At 49.8% G+C, this 18,875-nt stretch overlaps 1 protein-coding gene across 1 annotated transcript in view; it reads left to right on the top strand.

The window, feature by feature from the left end:
* Positions 1-3,982: 3,982 nt before the first annotated feature.
* LOC145337183 (5'-3' exonuclease PLD3-like) overlaps positions 3,983-18,875 on the top strand; it is a 47,493-nt gene continuing 32,600 nt past the window's right edge. The window contains exons 1-2 of the mRNA XM_080181983.1: positions 3,983-4,337; positions 17,813-17,874. Of these exons, the coding sequence (XP_080038109.1) occupies positions 17,848-17,874 (27 nt within the window). The 5' untranslated portion in view covers positions 3,983-4,337; positions 17,813-17,847. The remainder of the gene's footprint in view (positions 4,338-17,812; positions 17,875-18,875) is intronic.

Raw genomic sequence — 18,875 nt, 5'->3', positions numbered from 1 at the left:
CTGCCACCTTCAAAGACTTGTGCACTTGCACCCCCAGGTCTCGCTGCGACTCTATACTCCTTACAGGCTTACCCTTTATCATGTAACCCCCCCCTATATTATTCCGGCCAAAATGCATCACCTCACATTTATCCGGATTAAACTCCATTTGCCATGTATCTGCCCAATCAACCAGCCTATCAATATCCCGTTGTATTGCCAGACACTGCTCCTCACTGCCTGCCAATCCAGCCATCTTGGTGTCATCAGCAAATTTGCTGATCACACCACCTACTCCCTCTTCCAAGTCATTTATATACACTGCAAAGAGAAGAGGTCCCAGTACCGAGCCCTGCGGCACACCACTAGTGACAGACCTCCAGCTAGAACAAGGGGGACTCTATCCTTGATCTGGGAGGGATGGGAGGGAGTGAGGGCTGTGGCGCGGGAGATGGACGGCACGCCGTTGAGGGCCCTGTCAACAACTGTAGATGGGAATCCATGGTTAAGGAAAAAGGAGCAGATATTAGAAGCTCCACTTTGGAAAGTGGCATCATTGGAACAAATGTGATGGAGGCAAGGGAGCTGAGAGAAAGGGATGGAGTCCTTACAGGGTGTGGGGTGTGAAGAGCTGTAGTCCAGACAGCTGTGGGAGTCAGTGAGCTTGTAATGGATATTGGTAGATAGTCTATTGCTGGAAATGGAGACAGAAAGGTTAAGGAAGGGAAAGGAAATGTCTGAGATGGACCAGGTGAAGGGGATGGAGGAGACAAATTGAAAATCCTGAAAGGAAAAACACAGACATTTATACACCCGTTTTAACACCTCACCTGGGAGGAGGTACTTCAGACATGGCAGCACTCCTTCAGTACCACACTGGAGCATCAGCCTTGATTTTTGTTGTGCTCAAACCCTGGAGTGTGTCTTGAACCCAGGACCTTGCAACTCAAAGAGGAGAGTGTGACCAACTAAACTGCGGTGCGAAGGGCTGAATGGCCAGCCAACCCTGCTGATCCTAAGGCCCTGATTTTACTGGCTTGAGGCTCATAAGATCGAGCCTGAGGCCAATGGGGAATGCCGTTCTGCGAGCCTCACTTGCCCCGATTTCAGGGCGGCCATGCCGAAAATATCAGGGTTCTGAGTGTGCAAGTCAGCCGACATCCCAACGGCGCAGAGACTAGGTCCTGGAGAGGTACCATCACTGCCGTCTGAGACAGAATCTCAGCATCTGCTTGGGTGGACAGGCGTTCTAACATCAGCAAACAGCACCTGCGTCAATAATCATCCAAAACCAACTCCCCTGGGCTGGAAACATGGTCAGGACAGGAGAGTTCCGGCTGCCAAAGCAAACACTCTTCACCCACCTCAGGGAAAGCTCTGGAACAAGAGGAGAATGAAGGAAATGCTTCAAAGACACCTTGAAGGCTCACCTCAAGAAACATAGTATAGACGTTAATGTCTGGGGAAACCTTTGCTCTTAGAATCATACAACGCAGTAGAGGCCCTTTGGCCCATCGAGTCTGCACCAACACATTAGAAACGCCTAAAGCCCCACCTCATCCCATCTACCAGCACTTGGCCCATTTCCCTGAGCGTTATGATGAGCCAAGTGCTCCTCCAGATACCTTTTAAAGGACGTGAGGCAACCCAACTCAGAAGAAACGCACTCGGAGGAACCTCCTGATTGAAGGGACACAATTCTTCGGGGACAGCCGACGACGAGGGAAGGGCCCAGCAAAGGAGCCCGGGGAAGGAATCCAAGGACCCGACCCCAACCCAGCTCCCGGGAAACACTTGCAAAGTGTACGGTTGGAGATATGGCTCCAGGATCAGGCTTATCGGCCGTGCAAGTGGGTTCTACGACTGGTGAGACGGAGTTCCTTAGGTGGACAATCATACTCGTCAGCCAGCGATTGCAGAAGAAGGCAAGGCTCAATGGGCCGAACGGCCTAGCCCTGCGCTCTACCATTCAGCCACAGTTGAATTCCCAGACACCGGCCTTTGGCAGAACTCTGGGAAATTGGGTTAATCTGTCTCCATTCACATTAATAAGTTCTTTGGGGGGTGTTTTTCTGCGACCCCCCCCAACCCCCCATCAGCTGTCAACAATTAGGATTAACGCACGGCATGATCCCTGCCACCAGTCACTGCGCTGAACCCAGCAGCCACGCGATGCACAGAATGATCCCATCTTTCAGCGGACGGCCCCTTTGCAACCTCTCGTGTGGACACAAAGCTCACTGTTCCCAGGAAAAGTAGGGGTGGGAACGGGGGCAAATTTCTTCTCCAGCTCCCTCCTCCAGAGAGCAGTGGAAACAATTGTTTTTTGATTTGATTTGTTATTGTCACATGTATTGGCACGCTACACATGCAAAGCATACCTTTCACAGAGAAGGAAACAAGAGAGTGCAGAATGTAGTGTTACAGTCATACAGTTAGGGTGCAGAGAACAATCAAGTTAATGCGAGGTAGGCCCATTCAAAAGTCTGACGGCAGCAGGGAAGAAGCTGTTCCTGAGTCGGTTGGCACGTGACCTCAGACTTCTGTATCTTTTTCCTGATGGAAGGAGGTGGGAGAGAGAGTATCCAGGGGTCTCTGATTGTGCTGGCTGCTTTGCCGAGGCAGCAGCGGGAAGTGTAGACAGAGTCGATGGATGGGAGGCTGGTTTGAGTCTTGGACTGGACTCCCATCCATTGACTCTGTCTACACTTCCCGTTGAGTACACTCAAGGCCGGGTCAGACAGATTGTAGGTTGATAAAAGGGGAGACAAAGGGTTGAGGAGGTGGGTCAACTGGGACTCAGATCAGACCAGCCATGATCGAGGGGCCGAATGCAGGGAGTCCAGAACTAGGGGTTACAGTTTGAGGATAAGGGCTAAACCTTTGAGAACTGAGGTGAGGAGAGATTTCTTCACCCAGAGAGTGGTGAACGTGTGGAATTCACTCCCACAGGATGTAGCTGAGGACAAAATGTGGTCTGATTTCAAGAAGAAACTAGATATAGCACTTGGGGCCAAAGGGATCTAGGGATGTGGGGGGAAAAGGAGATCCGGATGTTGAATTCAGTGATCAGCCATGATCAAAATGAACAATGGAGCAGGCTGATGGGCCGAATGGCCTACTCCTGCTCCTTATTCTTGCATCCTGGTGTGGAAGTTTTGACAACATTCGTCCCTCAGTTAACTCCACGGAAAGCCCTGCAGATAGATAGGTTTTTGGTAGACAGGGGAATTAAGGGTTATGGGGAGAAAGTGGGAAAGTGGAACTGATCCATTTCAGATCAGCCATGATCTTATTGAATGGCGGGGCAGGCTCGAAGGGCTAGATGGCCTACTCCTGCTCCTATTTCTTATGTAGATATGACCTGGCTGTGATCACAGAGTGGTTTGTTGGATCTTGCTGTGCGTGCATTAGCAGGCATATTATGAAAATCGCTGATTGCTCCAAAAGCTTTGCAAGTTGGGCTTTGTCCGCGGCAGTGTGGAAAGTTCTCACACAAACGCCAATGCGTGCGCTATTTTCTCCTTTTGACGTGAGGATTTTTTTTAGCTGCTGTAGTGGAGGGGGTGGGGCGGCATTACAGGCAGCTGAGGATCACGTGATGGCGCTGTCAGGCTTTGTAACCTGAGACAGCCGCGTACACACACGGGACTGAGAGTTTGTTGTGTGACACAGAGTGGGGCGGAGAGAGAGGGAGAAGGAAATAGCGAGGCTGCGAACCAGCCGGCTCTTCTCTGCCTGAGAAGCACACACACACACACACATAGACACATCTGTACACACACACACACACACACACACACACACAGACACATAGACACATCCGTACACACACACACAACCTCATACACAAACCCAAACACACACACTCTCACACATACTCTCTCACACACACACACACAGACACATCCGTATACACACACACACACACACACATAGACACATCCGTACACACACACACACACACATAGACACATCCGTACACACACACACACACACACACACACATAGACACATCCGTACACACACACACACATAGACACATCCGTACACACACACACACACACGACCTCATACACAAACCCAAACACACACACTCTCACACATACTCTCTCACACACACACACACACTCAAACACACACACACTCACCCACACACATTCACACACAGATACACACTCACACACACCCTCACCCATTCACAATTTCACACGTATTTACCCACACACGCACACTGACACAAACACACACACTGACACAAACACACACACACTCACTCACTCACTCACCCACGCACACACACACATTCCCAACTTGAGAAACTACAAGCCACAAAGTTCATCTTGACCCTGGCACAGGTAAGTAATGGATTTGTTCACAGTCTCTCTCTCTCTGGGTCGGGCTGTGTTGTTGATGGAATGTTTCAGGGATTTTGTAGCCAGGGATTTTTTCAATATTTCCAGCTTGTGGGCCTTTTCCAGTGGCTACACAGTGTGCCACATAGAAGGACTGATTGCTCCAAGTTATAATGATCCAGAACGATCTAATATGAGGGTCACCCACACCTCGGGTGAGGGATAAGGTCGGCAAGGCTCGTGAATAACATCAGCCGGCATGGGATTTGAACCCATGCTGTTGGCATTGCTCAGCATCACTAACAGCCACCCAGCCAGCTGAGTTAAACTAACCACCCCCACCGCCCCCCCAACTCTCCTATGGGTTGTAGAGGCAAATTCAGGGGGTTGCAGAGGGGGAGGGGTCGTGGAATTAGATAAATACTTGAAAGGCGAGATGGAGCAGTGAAGGGTGGCGGGGGGTTGGAGTGGGACTAATTCATGGATGGCACGGTGGTTAGCACTGCTGCCTCACAGTGCCAGGGACCTGGGTTCAATTCCCGGCCTCGGGTCCAGGTCTGTGTGATGTCTGCACATTCTCCTCGTGTCTGCGTGGGTTTCATCCGGGTGCTCCGGTTTCCTCCCACAGTCCAAAGATGTGCGGGTTAGGTGGACTGGCCAAGGTAACTTGCTCCTTAGTGTCCGGGGGAATGAGCAGGGTACATGCATGGAGTCACACGGATAGGGCCTGGGTAGGATTGTGATCAGTGCAGACTCAGTGGGCCGAATGGCCTCCTTCTGCACTGTAGGGACTCTATGATTCTATGGATTGGCTGGATCTTTCAAAGGGCTGGCATTGGCACAATGGGCTGAACGGCCTCCTTTGGTGCTGGGTTGTTGCTCTGTGATTCTGGGTGCCTGGCACCCACCCTACCTGGTGGGCCATAAGGTGACCCTCGAAGTGTTTGCTTTGCCTCGGTTCACACAGCAGCACGAACCTACCAGCCGATACCCTGTAAAAAGAAAAGCATGAGACGTAGGTTCCACAGCACGTGAATTATAACCCAAATCCTCACTGTCAAACCACATCCCATTACAGGCCACATGTCTACATCACAAGGGAGGATCTCTGGGTGAAGATCTGACTCATTGGGGTGGGAGAGTGATTGAATTTGGGAGCATTTAGCACTTTCCCAGAGGGCCCCATTGCGTGACAACAACTGGGTGTAACCGGCCTGGAGCGCGGGCGAGGTTCCCTCCCAGCCACTCCCCATCCCGACTTGGAAATGTATCGGCGTTCCTTCACCGTCGTTAAGTCAAAAATCCCTGCCTAACAGCGCTGTGGGTGTACCTACACCACGTGGACTGCAGCGGGGCTCAAGAGGGCAGCTCACCGCCATCTTTCCCAAGGGGCGGGTAGGGGTGGGGTGATAAACGCTGGGGCCCAGCCCGAGGGTGCCCGCATCCCGCAAGCGGTTCCAAGGCGGATGAGATGTTAGAGCAAGGCCCGATCTATCCTGATGTACAACCATCCCATTGCACTCTCTGAGGGGGAGCAAGGAAGATCACCCCCCCACCACCCCCCCCCCACCTTCCCCACTCCAGTGTCCTGAAATAGTATCTACCCCTCAGCCGAAATGACTAAAAAAAAAGACCACCTGGTTATTGTGGGATCTTGCTCTGCACAAATGGATAGAAAATAACAGTAATGGTTCTCCATTGGCAACGAGGCACTTGGGACTCTCTGTGGATGTGGAAGGCGCTATAAGAACATAAGAACATAAGAACATAAGAAATAGGAGCAGGAGTAGGCCATCTAGCCCTTCGAGCCTGCCCCGCCATTCAATAAGATCATGGCTGATCTGTCGTGGCTCAGTTCCACTTTCCCGCCCTCTCCCCATAACCCTTAATCCCCTCTCTTATCCAGAACCCATCAACCCGCTTCTTAAAAATATTTAGCGAGGCAGCCTCCACCACTTCAACGGGCAGAGAATTCCAGAGATTCACCACCCTTTGAGTGAAGAAGTTCCTCCTCAACTCCATTCTAAACCCCCTTTATCTTGAGGCTGTGCCCCCTAGTCCTACTGTCTTTTTTGAGCGGGAAGACTCTCTCCACCTCTATCCTATCCATCCCATTCATCATCTTATACGTCTCAATGAGATCTCCCCTCATTCTTCTAAACTCTAACGAGTACAAGCCTAGTTTATTCAGCCTCTCCTCATAGCTCAACCCCACTCAACTCCGGCATCAGCCTAGTAAACCTCCTCTGCACTCCCTCCAAGGCCAAAATATCTTTGCGCAGGTGCGGCGCCCAAAACTGCACACAGTACTCCAACTGCGGCCTCACCAATGCCATATACAGCTGCAGCAAGACCTCCCTACTTTTATATTCAATCCCCCTCGCTATGAAGGCCAGCATCCCATTAGCCTTCCTGACCACCTGCTGCACTTGCAAGCTGGGCTTTTGCGACTCATGCACAAGGACCCCGAGGTCCCTCTGCACCGTCGCCTGCTGCAGTTTTTCGCCACGTAAGTAATAGTCCTTCCTACCATTATTCCTACCAAAGTGGACCACCTCTCACTTGCCAACATTAAATTCCATTTGCCATTTCCTGGCCCATTCGCCCAGCCTATCTAGATCCTTCTGCAGACTCTCCACACCCTCCGCACAATTTGCCGTTCCCCCAATCTTGGTGTCATCAGCAAATTTTGACACCCTACACTCGGTTCCCTCCTCCAGATCATCTATATAAATGGTAAAAAGCTGAGGCCCCAGCACCAACCCCTGGGGCACTCCACTAGTCACCATCCGCCAATCCGAATAGCACCCGTTGACCCCCACTCTCTGCCTCCTATTTGACAACCAATCCTCTATCCACGCTAACACCCTACCCCCAACTCCATGTCCCTCGACCTTCTGCAATAACCTCTTGTGAGCTACCTTGTCAAACGCCTTCTGAAAATCCAGAAAGACCACATCCACCGGCTCTCCTCTATCCACCGCCCTAGACACATTCTCATAGAACTCCAGTAAATTTGTCAGACACGACTTCCCTTTAATGAAACCGTGCTGCATCTGCTCTATCAAGTAATTCCTCTCAAGATGCCTCGCAATTTCCTCCTTAATGACGGATTCTAACATTTTACCTACCACAGACGTTAAACTAACCGGCCTATAATTCCCCGCCTTTTGCCTGGCACCCTTCTTAAACAATGGCGTAACATTAGCCGTTTTCCAATCCTCCGGCACTTCCCCGGAATCCAGCGACGTCTGGAAAATAACCACCAAGGCATCCACTATCACCTCCGCCATTTCTTTCAGAACCCTCGGATGCATTCCATCCGGTCCTGGGGACTTGTCCACAATCAGCCCCTCCAGTCTGTCGAGAATGCAGGTCTATCCCCAAACCCGCCCCCCCCTGCCCCGCCCCCCAGGCTATTAATCATTCCCTGCAGGGAGGGAGGGAGGGATGGAGGGAGGGAAGGGGAGGAGGGCTGTTGTTCTGACACAGGGAGGGGGCGGCCAGTCTTGGCCAGCTCTCCATTTTCTCTTGGATGTGGGAGTAAGCTCTGGGGGCCACGGTTTTGGTGTTGCTAGATACAGATGTTGGGCGGGATCCTGCAGTCTCATCCGTGGTGGGACCCGTGGCCAGCGAGGACGCAGAATCCGGCCAAAGCTCCATTCGCTCTCGGCTAGCCCCTACCCCCTCCACCCTCCCTTCCCCTCTGGCTCCCCCTCCCGCACCCCCCCCACCCCGGCCCCCACACTCCCCGACCAGGAAAATCATGGCCCATCAAGTGGGGACAGAAGATTCCAGATGGAGGACAATGCAGTTCTATCTGGCAGACAGCTGAAGAACCGCACCCCCCCCCCCACCCCTCCACCCACCTCCCCACCCCTCACCCCCCACCCCCTCCCACGTTCAAGAGACAAGCATGAATACAGTCATAGCTAGGGTGTAGAGAGAGATCAACTTAATGCAGGGTAGGTCCATGCAAAAGTCTGACGGCAGCAGGGAAGAAGCTGTCCTTGAGTCAGTTGGTACGTGACCTCAAACTTTTGTATCCTTTTGAAGATAAGTTTTCCAGTGCAGAAGACATTGTGCTGAAACTTCCCTTTCTAGAACATAGAACAGTACAGCACAGTACAGGCCCTCGATGTTGTGCTCAGCTTTGCCTGAAACCAAGATCAAGCTATCCCACTCCCTATCATTCTGGTGAGCTCCATGTGTCTATCCAATAACCGCTTGAAAGTTCCTAAAGTGTCCGACTCCACTATCACAGCAGGCAGTCCATTCCACACCCCAACCACTCTCTGAGTAAAGAATCTACCTCGGACATCCCTCCTATATCTCCCACCATGAACCTTATAGTTATGCCCCCTAGTAACAGCTACATCCACCCGAGGAAACAGTCTCTGTATGTCCACTCTATCTAAGGTTTGCCTCACAAATTTGATTGAATTCTTTGAGAAGTGTGTGGATGAAGGTAGAGCAGTTGATGTCGTATACATGGATTTTAGTAAGGCGTTTGATAAGGTTCCCCATGGTAGGCTCATGAAGAAGATAAGGAGGTGTGGGATAAAGGGAAATTTGGCCGATTGGATAAGTAACTGGCTGTCTTATAGAAGACAAAGGGTGGTGATGGATGGAAAATTTTCAGACTGGAGACCAGTTACCAGCGGTGTACCACAGGGATCAGTGCTGGGTCCTCTGCTATTTGTGATTTTTATCAATGACTTGGAAGAAGAGGCTGAAGGGTGGGTTAGTAAATTTGCTGATGACACCAAGATTGGTGGAGTAGTGGATGAGGTGGAGAGCTCCTGTAGGCTGCAAAGAGACATTGATAGGATGCAAAGCTGGGCCAAGAAGTGGCAGATGGAGTTTAACCCTGATAAGTGCGAGGTGATTCATTTTGGTAGGACAAACTTGAATGCGGATTACAGGGTCAACGGCAGGGTTCTGAGGAATGTGGAGGAACAGAGAGATCTTGGGGTTCATATCCACAGATCTTTGAAGGTTTCCACTCAAGTGGATAGAGCTGTGAAGAAGGCTTACAGTGTGTTAGCGTTTATTAACAGGGGGTTAGAGTTTAAGAGCCGTAAGGTTTTGCTGCAGCTATACCGGACCTTGGTGAGACCACATTTGGAGTATTGTGTTTGGTTCTGGTCACCTCACTATATGAAGGATGTGGAAGCATTGGAGAGAGTGCAGAGGAATTTATCAGGATGCAGTACAAAAGGAGGTCACTTAGCCCCTCATTTCTGTGCTAGATCTCTGCAAGGACAACTCACCGAGTGCCAATCTCCCGCCTTTACCCACCCCCCTCCCCCGCCCCACCCCACCTCCTGTAGATGTTTTATTATTGCGATCTTTATAAGGACTACATTGTCAGGGAGATGCTGTCAGGAACCCCCTTACAAAAGGGTATTTCTTACTGCAGTGTGATCTGTGTCTGGGTGGGAGGTGTTGGGGGGGGGATTGCGGGCAGGGGGATGGTGGGGGGGGGGTGGGGGTGGTGGGGTTAGTGGGGAATGGAGACGTTCTCTCTGCTGAGATACTTCAGTGGTTTACTCAGCTGCGTGACAGAACCTCAGAGCACTTGTTGGTGGTTTGGTCGGGGGAGGCAGAAGGGAGCAGAGTTTCGGTAAGATTACCCGTACATGTTTCGCAAGTGTTCGCATGACTGATCCAAGTTCCTCTTTTTAACCTCGAGCTACAGTGTGATAACTCACTCAGCGTGGCGGTGGTGGTGGGGGAGCAGGGAGGGTGGGGGAGGGGGGGGTGGTGAAGTTAGAGTGATATCCCTGCCAACTTTAAGGGCGTTCAAATGGTCAGTGGATAGGCATATAGATAACATTGGAATAGTTTAGGTTAGAGGGTCATTAGATTGGTTCCACTGGTCGGCGCAACATCGAGGGCCGAAGGGCCTGTACTGCGCTGTAATGTTCTATGTTCTATGATATGTAACTCGGTCTTAGACGTTTAAAGGAGACTTCCTCCCCAATCCAAGCAGCATTCCGGGGTGGGGGTGAGGGTCACCTGCAGAGCATAGCCAATCCCGATGGGCTCTGCGATCCTGGGAGCCAGGGTAGAAAGTTCACCGCTTTCCCCGGCAATTCTCCCCCCTCCCGCACTCCCCACTCAGATCAGATAATTGCAGCAGGAAATAAAATATCTTGCATTCTCACAGGGTAATGCCGCTCCGAAACATCTCAGGATATGGGATAGAGCTGCCTTACAGTGCCAGGGACCCAGGTTCGATTCCCAGCTTGGGCCACTGTCTGTGTGGGGGGCTGCATGTTCTCCCCGTGTCTGCATGGGTTTCCTCAGGATGCTCTGGTTTCCTCCCACATTCCGAAAGATGTGTAGGTTAGGTGGATTGGCCGTGCTAAATTGCCCCTTCGTGTCCAAAGATGTGCAGGTTAGGTGGATTGGCCATGTTAAATTGTCCCTTAGTGTCCAAAGATGTGCAGATTAGATGGATTGGCCATGCTAAATTGTCCCTTCGTGTCCAAAGATGTGCAGATTAGATGGATTGGCAATGCTAAATTGCCCCTTAGTGTCCAAAGATGTGCAGGTTAGATGGATTGGCCGTGCTAAATTGCCCCTTAGTATCAGAGGGATTAGCAGTGTAATCCACAGGTTTACATGGATAGGGCCTGAGTGGGATTGTTGGTACAGGGTGGATGGACCAAATGGCCTTCTGTAATGATTCTAAGAAGAATATATTGTTGGCAATGCCTTGAAACATGTTGACAGTTACGTAGGTGCTTGTAGCTGCAGCAATAAGCTAGATCTGTAACTTGTCCATTTGTGTTAAAGCTGTTAGCCTTGAGGGTGAGATGTAGGTTGGGACACAGGGAAATTCCCAACTGATTGATGAGTCACCCCCAACTGTTCCAGCAACATCTGCAGGGCTGGAGACTTGCACAAGTCTCAGGCACTATCTGTGGCCCAGTTCCTGCCTGAAGGCTACAGATGGTAATTATCAGTACGATGCCTCTGCCTGCCACACGGGCCATGAACTGAACCTATGGCTGACTCCTGCAGTGACACCATTTCTGACCATGTTCCATAGGGTTGTGGTGAAGGGTCACAACATGGCCGCCTCTGATCGCAGGTCACTGAGCGTGCTCCAAGGTAACCACGGTAACAGGAGGTGATTGAAACGTAATGGGCAAGTTTCCAAAATAACCAGAAACAAGGCACGGCTGACAGAACCCAAACCCTGCAAGGGAAAGGAACATTCAAAGTTATTTCTCTTGTCACCACCGATTGCAGTCACTGTGGTGCTGAGCAGTCACTGAAGGCCTCATACCGGTGGACTCCTCTCCATGGCTAACTGACAAGGCCAGGAGAGGAACTCAACATCTTCAGAGGCCCAGCATCAAGCGAGACTTGTTAGTGGCCTCCATGGTACAGATTTGTAAAGATGTTCTCCATTTTGCCTGCTCCATCCTCCCTTCCAACCCCACACACACCACCAGACCGGGGGGGGGGGGGGGGGGGGGGCGAGCCATAAGACTGACCATAAGAACGAGGAGCAGGAGTAGGCCATTTGGCATCTCGAGTCTGCTCCGTCATTCAATAAGATCATAGTTGATCTTTTCGTTGACACTTACCTGCCCACTCACCATAATCCTTCATTCCTTTACTGTTCAAAAATCTATCTATCCTTGCCTTAAAAACATTCAATGAGGGAGCCTCAACTGGGCAGGGAATTCCACAGATTCACAACTCTTTGTGTGAAGAAATTCCTCCTCAACTCAGTCCTAAATCTGCTTCCCTTTACTTTAAGGCCATGCCCCCTAGTTCCAGTTTCACCCGCCAGTGGAAACAACTTCCCCGCTTCTATCTTATCTATTCCCTTCATAATCTTATATGTTTCTATAAGGTCTCCCCTTGTTCTTCTGCATTGCAATGAGTATAGCCCCAGTCTACTCAAGTCTCTCCTCATAAGCCAACCCTCTCAACTCCGGAATCAACCTAGTGAATCTCCTCTGCACCCTCTCCAGTGCCAGTATATCCTTTCTTAAGTAAAGAGACCAAAACTGTACACAGTACTCCAGGTGTGGTCTCACCAGCACCTTATACAGCTGCAACATAACCTCACTGTTTTTAAACTCCATCCCTCAAGCAATGAAGGACAAAATTCCATTTGTCTTCTTAATTACCTGCTGTACCTGCAAACCACCACCTTGTGATTCTTGCACAAGGACACCCAGGTCCCTCTGCATGCTGCAATTTTTTACCATTTAAGTAATAGTCCATTTTGCTGTTATTCCTACCAAAATGGATGACCTCACATTTACCAACATTGTACTCCATCTGCCAGACCCTCGCCCTCTCATTTAGACTATCTATATCCCTTTGCAGACTTTCAGCGTCCTCTGCACACTTTCGTCTCCCACTCATCTTAGTGTCATCTGCGAATTTTGACACACTACACTTGGTCCCCAAATCCAAATCATCTATGTAAATCGTGAACAATTGCAGTCCCAACACTGATCCCTGAGGTACACCACTAGTCACTGATCGCCAACCTGAAAAACACCTATCTACCCCCACTCTTTGCTTTCTGTTAGTTAACTAATACATACTAATACATTATCCCTAACACCGTGTACTTTTATGCAGCAGCCTTTGGTGTGAACTTTGGTAAATTACCACTAGTGCATTTGCTATTTCCTCCGCCATCTCTTTTAGTACCCTGCACCAATCAACATGTTGCCTGGTACGGAGGGCATTAGCGATGAGGAGATGTTGGAGAAACTTGGTTTGCTCTCACTGGAGCGACAGAGGTTGAGGGAAGACCTGATAGAAGTCTACAAGATTATGAGAGGCATGCACAGAGTGGATAGTCAGAAGCTTTTTCCCAGGGTGGAAGAGTCAAGTAGTAGGGGGTTCAAGGTGTGAGGGGCAAGTTTCAAAAGAGATGTACGAGGCAGATTTTTTACACAGAGAGTAGTGATGCCTGGAACTCGTTGCCAGGGGAGGTAGTGGAAGTATATACGGTAGTGACTTTTAAGGGGCATCTTGACAAGTACATGAATAGGATGGGAATAGAGGGATATGGTCCCTGGAAGCGTTGGAGGTTTTAGCTCAATCAGACAGTGTGGTCGGTGCAGGCTTGGAGGGCCTGTTCCTGTGCTGTAATTTTCTTTGTTCTTTGATATCCTCCTTTATTTCCTTAGATATCCATGGCTGATTATCTCTTTTTCTACAGTCCTTCCTTATCACTGGTATATACTTTTGCTGAGCACTGTGAAAGATTGCTGTAAAATTCCTCCACTGTTCCTCAATTGTCCCACCATAAAGTTTTTGCTCCCAGGCTACCTTAGCCAACTCCTCCCTCATCCCACTGCAGTCTCCTTTGGTATTGGATTTTACCTTCTTGCGCTCCATCTGTATTTTAAATTCAACCATACTGTGATCGCTTCTTCCTAGAGGGTCCCTAACCAAAGATCATTAATTATTCCTGTCTCATTACACAAGACAGATCTAGGATAGCTTGCTCCCTCGCAGGCTCCATTACAAACTGTCCAAGGAAACTAACGCAGACACATTCTATGAACTCCTCCTCAAGGCTGCCTTGACCGACCTGGTTTGACCAATTGACATGTAGGTTAAAATCCCCCATGATAATTGTTGTACCAGTTTTACACGCATCAGTTATTTCTTTGTTTATTTCTCTACCCACCGTGATGTTATTATTTGGTGCCTGTAGACGATGCCTATCATTGACTTTTTCTCCTTACTATTTCTAATTTCCACTCAAATGGATTCAACCTTTTTTCCATAGAACCTATATCATCCTTAAATATCAGAACTACACCACCTTCCCTTACCTTCCTGCTAGTCCCTCCCAACAGTCTGATACCCCTGGATATTTAACTCCCAGTTGTGACCATCCTGCAACCATGTCTCCGTTTAGAATCATAGATTCATAGAATCTACAGTGCAGTAGAAGGCCATTTGGCCCATTGAGCCTGCACCAACCACAGTTCCACCCAGGCCCTATTCCCGTAACCCCACATATTTAGTCTCTGAGTCCCCTGATACTACAGGGCAATTTACCATGGTCAATCAACCTAACCGGCATATAGAATCATAGAATTCCTACAGCACAGAAGGAGGCCATTCAGCCCATTGGGTCTGCACCAACCACAATCAAACCCAGTAACCCCTCATATTCCCGTAACCCCTCATATTTACCCTGCTGATCCCCCTGACACCAGAGTTAATGTAGCATGGCCAATCCATCTAATCCGCACATCTTTGCACTGGAAACCAAAGCACCCGGACAAAAGCCACACAGACATGGGGAGAACATGCAAACTCCACACAGACAGTGACCCAAGGCCAGAATCGAACCCGGGTCCCTGGCGCTGTGAGGCAGCAGTGCTAACCACTGTGCCACCGTACATGTGACTCCAGAGCAAAGGGATACTCTGTAATGGCCACCAAATCATACTATTTCGCAATGATTTGTGCTGTCAACTCATTTACCTTGCTTCGAATGCTCTGAGCATTCAGATAAAGTGCCCTTATGCTAGTTTTTGTACCTTCTTTTTGAATTCTAACACCCTCAGTGTTAACATCTCCTGAGTTCTCCTTCCTCTTAACTTTTTTCCTGATTTTTTGATGTTGAGTAGAGTCAGAAACTGAAATAGCAGCACCCCCCCCACCCCTCCTCACTCATGTAATCGAGTCATGGCCTCTGACAGTCTTGGGGAAGGCAGAATCAGTCAAGCTGCTAAGATTACATGCAGCTCCCTATATCAAAAAAAATTAGGCTGTGCCCATTCAGCATGTTCCCCCCCCCAGTTACAGGAGTCTCACTGAGGCCTGTGAGTAACCAAGGCCCGTGTCCAGACAGAAGATAAGGGCAAGTGTGCCACAGCATAGAGAGAGAGAGAGAGAGAGAGAGGAAATCCTTCAGCTGAAAACACTGGGACTTTTTTTATTATACTTACAAGATATGTGGGTGTCGCTGGCTGGGCCAGTATTTGTTGCCCATCTCTAATTGCCCCATTTCTTGCTGGGCCATTTCAGAGGAGCAGTTGAGAGTCATCCCCAATGCTGTGGCTCTGGAGTCACATGTAGGCCAGACCAGGTAAGGACGGCAGATTTCCTTCCCTAAAGAACATTAGTGAACCAGATGGGTTTTTCCAACAACGGTCATCAGTAGACTTTCAGTTCCAGCATTGTACTGAATTCAAAATCTGCTGTGGTGGGATTCGAACCAGGATCACCAGAGCATTACCCTGGGTCTCTGGATTACTCACCCAAAGACAATAGCACTGTGTACAGCTCTGGCCACCTCACTATAGGAAGCACTAGAGAACACTATAGTGATCGCACTAGAGAGGGTACAGAGCAGGTTCACTAGGATGTCGCCTGGGTTGGAGCATTCGAGCTACAAGGAGGGGCTGGAGAGGCTTGGATTGTTTCCCTTGGGGCAGAGAAGGCTGAGGGGGGGACATGGCTGAGGTGTGTAAGATTAGGAGGGGTATGGACAGGGTGAGCAGGGAGCAGCTGTTCCCCTTGTCAGTCACGAGGGGGAATAGTTTTAGGGTGAGGGGAAGGAGATACAGAGGGGACTTGAGAACTTATTCTCACTCAGAGAGTGGTGGGAATCTGGAATGTGCTGCCTGGGAAGGTAGTGGAGGCCGGAAACCTTTAAACAAATATTTAGATGAGCGCTCAAAGCATCTAACGTTCAAGGATAAGAGATAAGTGCTGGAAAATGGGATTAGTGGTAGATATTGTCAGTGCAGACTCGATGGGCTGAAGGGCCTTTTCTGCGCTGTATGACTCTACACTACAGCTTCTCTCGAAGGAATCATAGAATCTGAAAATGCAGAAAGAGGCCATTTGGCCCATCACGTCTGCACTGACCACAAATCCACCCAGGTCCTAACTCTATATTATTTATTTATTTTTTATTACTGTCACAAGTAGGCCTACATTGACACTGCAATGAAGTTACTGTGAAAATCCCTCAGTCACCACACCGGTGTGGTGTACTTTGTTCGGGTTACACTGAGGGAGAATCTAGCACGGCCAATGCACCCTAACCAGCACGTCTTTCGAACTGTGGGAGGAAACCGGAGCAACCGGAGGAAACCCACGCAGACACAGGGAGAATGTGCAAACTCCACACAGACACTGACCCAAGCCGGGAAGCGAACCCGGGTTTCCGGCACTCAGAGGCAGCCGTGCTAAACATTGTGCCACTATGCTGCCTCTATCTAGACCGAGCTCTATAACCCCATTCACTTACCCAAACTAGTCTCCCTGACACCAAGGGGCAACTTAGCATGGCCATTGCGCCTAACCTGTACATCTTTGGAGTGTGGGAGAAAACCAGAGCACCCAGAGGAAAGCCACGCAGACACGGGGAGAACGTGCAAACTCCACACAGTGACCATTGTCCATACCCCTCCTAATCTTACACACCTCAACCATGTCCCCCCTCAGCCTTCTCTGCTCCAAGGAAAACAGTGACCCGAGGCTGGAATTGAACCTGGGCGCTAACCACTGTGCCAACGCTCACACTAGTCAGACTTGCAAACAGGACTGAGCTCTAAAGTTTGTTGGATTTATTCAATGCTAAATGCATTTTCCCCGTTATGGTCATTCCTCCGTTCTGGTCTGGTCACTCCTTTATCAGGTTTTAGCCAAGGCTTGATCCCAGTAACTTCATTGCAGTGTTAATGTAAGCGTACCTGTGACACTAATGAATACGCAAACTCTCCTGAGACCCTTTAATTCTTGCTGACTTTGACTGACAGAAGCAATGTTGACTAGTGGGATTCTCTCTCACCCGAATTTCCTTTCGAAACCATTCATTGCTTTTGCCTCCAGCCCCCTGGTGGGCAGTGAGTTCCAGGCCATTTCCGCTCGCTGTGTAAAAATATTCTCCCCCCCCACGCGCCCCCCCCCCCGCATATCTCTTACCCAAACCCTTAAATCTGTGTCCCTTAACTATAGTCCCACCAGCCAGTGGAAACACTTTTGTTTTGTCTGAACCTGTCATTGCCTCGTACACCTCCATCAGATCTCCCCTAAACCTCCTCTGTAGTTGTAGCAGCCCAGCTGATCTGACAGTAGGTGTTGGGTGAATGTTCAAGGCCATCAAACTTGTTGGGGCGAACGTTCCTGTACCACCGCCACAGGAGTCAGAGTGGGAAAGAGCCTTGGGTGGGATTATCCGGTTTTCGGGGTCAGCTTGCGGGCGGCTGGACAGTTGTGCCCGTTGTCTTGGCTGATGCGGGGGGGCGGTGGTGGGGGGGGTTGTTGGTTATTGGTCAATTGCGTGTAGTTTGGCAGCCACAGCCCTTGGAAGGCAGTCTGGGGGATGGGGTCTGGGATGGGGATGGGTGCAGTGGGATCAGGCTTTCACTCCTACGCAGATCGGAGCGGTGGCCCCCCTCGCTGAGGCAGTGAGAGATTGACCGCTGTGCTAACTTTCACCATGTTCCTCTTTGCAGGTCTGAGTTCCCAGCCAATCTCCAGCAAGGGGAGGATGAAACTCCAGCTGATACATCAGAAGGTAATGAGACAGAGACAGAGAGAGAGAGACAGAGAGAGAGAGAGAGAGACTGTTTGACCAGATAGGACAGTGACTTTGGCCAGGTTTAGGAGTGTGTATTCAGAGAATGGGGTGCCTGTGTAAGTGTTTGTGAGTGTGTCAGTGAAAGTGAGTGAGTGTGAGTGTGCATGCGTGTTTGTATGAGCATTTGTATGTCTGTGTGTATCTGTCTGCATGACAGTGAAAGTATGTGTGTTTGTGTTGTGTGTCTTTGCCTGCGTGTGTCTGTGTGTGTCAGTGAAAGAGTGTGTGTGTGTGTGTGTGTGTGTGTGAGACAGTGAAAGTGAATGAGTATGTCTGTGTGTATCTGTCTGTGTGAACATTTGAATGTGTGTGTGCCTGTGTGAACATTTGTGTGTGTGTGTATGTGTCTGTGTGGGTTTGTGTGAGTAAGAGTATAGGTATGTGAGAGTGTCTGTGTGAAAGTGTCTGTGAGTGCATCTATGTGTGTGTGTGTGTGAGAGTGTCTGTGTGTGAGAATATCTGTGAGTGCACCTGTGTGTGTGTATGAGTTTATGAATGTGTGTGTGAAGGAGAGTATGTGCGTGTGACAGTATGTGCATGTGAGAGTGCGTGTATGTGATTGTGTGTGTGTGAGAGTGTCTGTGAGTGCACCTGTGTGACTGTGTGTGTGAGTTTGATTGTGAATGTGCACGTGAGAGTGTATGCACGTGAGAGTGACTGTGCATGTGAGAGTGCGTGTGTGTGAAAGTGTCTGTGTGAATATCTGTGTGGGTGCGTGACAGTGTGTGAGAGTGAGTGTGGGTGCGAGAGTGTCTGTGTGAGAGTGACTGTGGGTGTGAGAGTGTCTGTGTGAGAGTGAGTGTGGGTGTGAGAGTGTCTGTGTGAGAGTGAGTGTGGGTGTGAGAGTGTCTGTGTGAGAGTGAATGTGGGTGTGAGAGTGTCTGTGTGAGAGTGAATGTGGGTGTGAGAGTGTCTGTGTGAGAGTGAATGTGGGTGTG

This window comes from Carcharhinus amblyrhynchos, unplaced genomic scaffold, assembly GCF_965287045.1.
Source record: "Carcharhinus amblyrhynchos unplaced genomic scaffold, sCarAmb.v2.hapA scaffold_44, whole genome shotgun sequence".
In the NCBI taxonomy this organism is placed as follows: Eukaryota; Metazoa; Chordata; class Chondrichthyes; order Carcharhiniformes; family Carcharhinidae; genus Carcharhinus; species Carcharhinus amblyrhynchos.
This window is presented reverse-complemented; position numbering and strand designations above follow the sequence as displayed.